Here is a 3702-nt window from a genome sequence, read left to right as displayed (position 1 = left end):
ATTATTTTATTATATTTTTAAATAAAAAAATCTTAAAAAAACAATTACAGCCATATATTCCTGAATAAACTTATAAGCACCTGGGGTGGCTAAGTTGTTGCAGCTACGTTGAACCTAATCCATTTTTCATGGCATTAATTTGCAATGGGGCCAACTTGGTGCCGGCTCCTCGAGGACGACGACATTGAGAGAATCCCCACCTTCAACCAATTCTATGTCCCACTATAAGTATCTACCACTGTTCCTAAGTTATATTCATTGGGTCCTTTTGCATTATTATGCAAGTTGGTATAGTCCTTATGCAAGCATCCCTTAATCATTTGCAGGGAAGGTGAGATGCCTTTTGCTTAATCTTGCATATGCTGCAGATTCTCTTCTCTTGAGATTTGGGTCTCTACATTAAACCTAACTTATAATTTGAAATCTCCATGGAAGAGGTAAGCATCTTGTGATAATTCATAGAAAAATGAGGGGAAGGTAAGCACTCTGGCTGCTTCTGGTCTTCCTTTGTATTTGGCCAAACTTCATCTAATCCTGAAAGAATCAGCCGCCGGCAGGCTAATGGATATGATAATAAAGATGGTGTTTTAAAGTATTTTTGTTTGTAAATGTGTTAAAATAAAAAAAAGTGTTTTAAAGTATTTTTGTTTGTAAATGTATTAAAATAAAAAAAAAATAATTAGTTTTTATATCAATATATCAAAACAATTAAAAAAATTAAAAAAATCAAAATCAAAATTTAAACAAACAATATTAATATTTTAACTGTATTATCAAATACCCTAAGGTTGTGATCTCATGTTTAGATATACACGGGAAATAATAAATGGACTTTCCAAAAAGAGTTGTTAGATGAACATACAAAAGCTTTGAAAAACAATTAAAAATATTAATTTAATATAAAAACAATTAAAACTCAAAAAAACAAATAATTTTTTAATAATTATGGATATCCAGATTAGTTTATATATATTTCAACTAATCCTTTAAATTTTTAAAATTAATAATTATATAAATCTATAATAATTTTAAAATTTATAACATTCAAATTAATAATTTATAAAAAATAAATTTAATATCTAATAAATTAAATTATACCACACAGAGGATTAACAAACATAAGATATTCATTGCAGCGGGCATGCACTTATTAAATTATTCCTACTTGTACTCAGATTGATGTTTTTTCGATATCTATCAAGCGGTTTGAAATATTTGGCATCTACACAAATCGATACTTCAATGTGTTCACTACGTGACAATTACATTATAATCATGGTTTTAAATCTTATATAATATCAATGATTTTGTAGCATCACATGTGAAATACTTAAATTTTAAATATCTATAAATAAACATACACAATAAATACTAAACATCTCATCACATCATGTGATGTGTCGTAGGATAATAGTAGAATAAAATAAAAATCACATATCTCAGAGTGATGGCAATTGTTTTAATAATAATAGAAAAAAGAAAGAAATACCATGAAAAAGAAAACAAAATCAAAAGACTGGCCACTTGGTCACGAGAAGATAAGAAATGCATAGAGTCCACTTAAAAAAAAATAGCCACCATGATTACGATCTTCACTCTCCAACAAAAGCTCTCTTCAATCTCTACAACCCACCACGTCCTTTCTCCCTCTCCCTATCCTTCCACCATCCTTCCCAAAAAATCTACCACGTGCTTCAACTCCTTCCACTTATATAACAAGCCCTCCGCCTCTTCACTTCCTCCTAACCTTCCCGGAAAAAAAAAATAGTAAGTCATATTCCTCTTCAGCTAATGGCCCTTGTCCGTGAACGCCGACAGGTTAACCTCCGTCTCCCTGAACTCTCGGACTGCCGCCCCCGCTTCCCTCTACCTCTTCCCCCCACCTCCACCATCAACAACAACAACAACAACACCTCTACCATATCTTGCAATGATATTGAAAAAATACACGTGCTCGGCCATGGTAACGGTGGCACGGTATATAAAGTACGTCACAAGAGGAACTCACAAATTTATGCGCTTAAAGTTGTACATGGAGATAGTGACCCATTAGTCCGCCGCCAAATTTACAGAGAAATCGAGATTCTCCGCCGTACGGATTCCCCAAACATCGTTAAGTGCCATGGGGTTTATGAAAAACCATCTGGGGACATAGCAATTACGATGGAGTACATGGATTTAGGCACACTTGATTCACTTCTGCAAAAGCATGGTACGTTCAATGAGTCCAAACTGTCACATGTTGCAAGTCAGGTTCTGAATGGTCTTAGCTACTTGCACGCCCAGAAAATCATTCACAGAGACATCAAGCCTTCAAATCTGCTGGTTAACAAGGACATGGAAGTGAAGATTGCTGATTTCGGTGTGAGTAAAATCATGCACCGTACGTTAGATGCTTGTAATTCGTATGTTGGTACTTGTGCTTACATGAGTCCGGAAAGGTTTGATCCTGATACTTACGGTGGCAATTATAATGGTTATGCTGCTGATATATGGAGCCTGGGGCTTATTTTATTGGAGCTTTATTTGGGCCATTTTCCATTTCTTCCAGCGGGTCAAAGACCCGATTGGGCTACTCTTATGTGTGCTATTTGTTTTGGGGATCCGCCGAGCTTGCCGGAGGGAGCGTCGGAGGAGTTTCGGGACTTTATTCAGTGTTGCCTGCAGAAAGAGTCTGGTAAGAGGTGGACAGCAGCTCAGCTATTGGCTCACCCTTTCGTATGTAAAGTTCCAAGATCCGATTTAGTGGACTTGTGATTTGACCCGAATGCCCAATTAAATTTGTGGGCTGGGAACATAATTTTGAGTCTTTTTGTACAGACTTCTGGAATCTGGATTTGGGATTTTCTTTTGTACATTCTCTTAATCTGAATCTTCTGTAGCTCTGTTCCATTAAAGCAATAAATCTGCTCTTCAAAATGAGACTTTTTTTTTTTTTCCATTTTCTTGTTCTTTACATCCTTTATATTTTCATTTTTAGTTCATCTACTTAGGTACCCTTTTTTATTTCTTAAAAAGTAAAAAAAAACTTTTTTATTTAATGAGATTTCAATACTAACCTATCAAGAAAGAATTTTCATGACTTAAATATTCTTTTTTCATAGAAAAAAAGTAAAAAAAAAATAAATTATGGGTACAGCACAGGACGTCGCCCGACGCACAGCTAGTTCCCATCCATGCATGGTGATTTGAGTCCTTTTCTTTTCTAGCACATTAGTTCAGTAACATGAGAACACTTTTAAGTGGAGTAACAAATATATATATATATATATATATATATATATATATTGAAATTATTGTGAAATATTTCTATAAAAAATATCATCATAGTTTACCGATCATATATTTTTATAATAAAGGCTATATTTGTTTCCTAGAATTCATTATTGTGAAATATTTCTATAAAAAATATCATCATAGTTTACCGATCATATATTTTTATAATAAAGGCTATATTTGTTTTCTAGAATTCACTTTGTATGGGAGGTTCATCTCCACTCCTCTTGTATCTTCCTAGACCTTGTACAAAATAACGTCCAGATTTTAGAAAAGTATTTTCCTAAAAAATTTAACAAAAAAACACTTTATAAAATTTATGAAAAATTTAGAAATATCATATTATTTACTAATTATATTAAATCTGGTTCTCAAACTTTTAATAGCCATATATATTTTGTTTTGAATATTTATTTTTTAATTTCT

The 3702-nt window shown here is 32.9% G+C and overlaps 1 protein-coding gene across 1 annotated transcript; it reads left to right on the top strand.

The window, feature by feature from the left end:
- Window positions 1-1621: 1621 nt before the first annotated feature.
- Window positions 1622-2934, top strand: LOC105110423 (mitogen-activated protein kinase kinase 9-like). Its single transcript, XM_011005457.1, has one exon. It carries the CDS (start codon window positions 1792-1794, stop codon window positions 2755-2757), a length of 966 nt encoding a protein of 321 aa, XP_011003759.1. The 5' UTR covers window positions 1622-1791; the 3' UTR covers window positions 2758-2934.
- The last annotated feature ends 768 nt before the right edge of the window (window positions 2935-3702 follow it).

The sequence above is a fragment of the Populus euphratica genome, unplaced genomic scaffold (genome assembly GCF_000495115.2).
Source record: "Populus euphratica unplaced genomic scaffold, PopEup_1.0 scaffold253.1, whole genome shotgun sequence".
Taxonomy (NCBI): domain Eukaryota; kingdom Viridiplantae; phylum Streptophyta; class Magnoliopsida; order Malpighiales; family Salicaceae; genus Populus; species Populus euphratica.
This window is presented reverse-complemented; position numbering and strand designations above follow the sequence as displayed.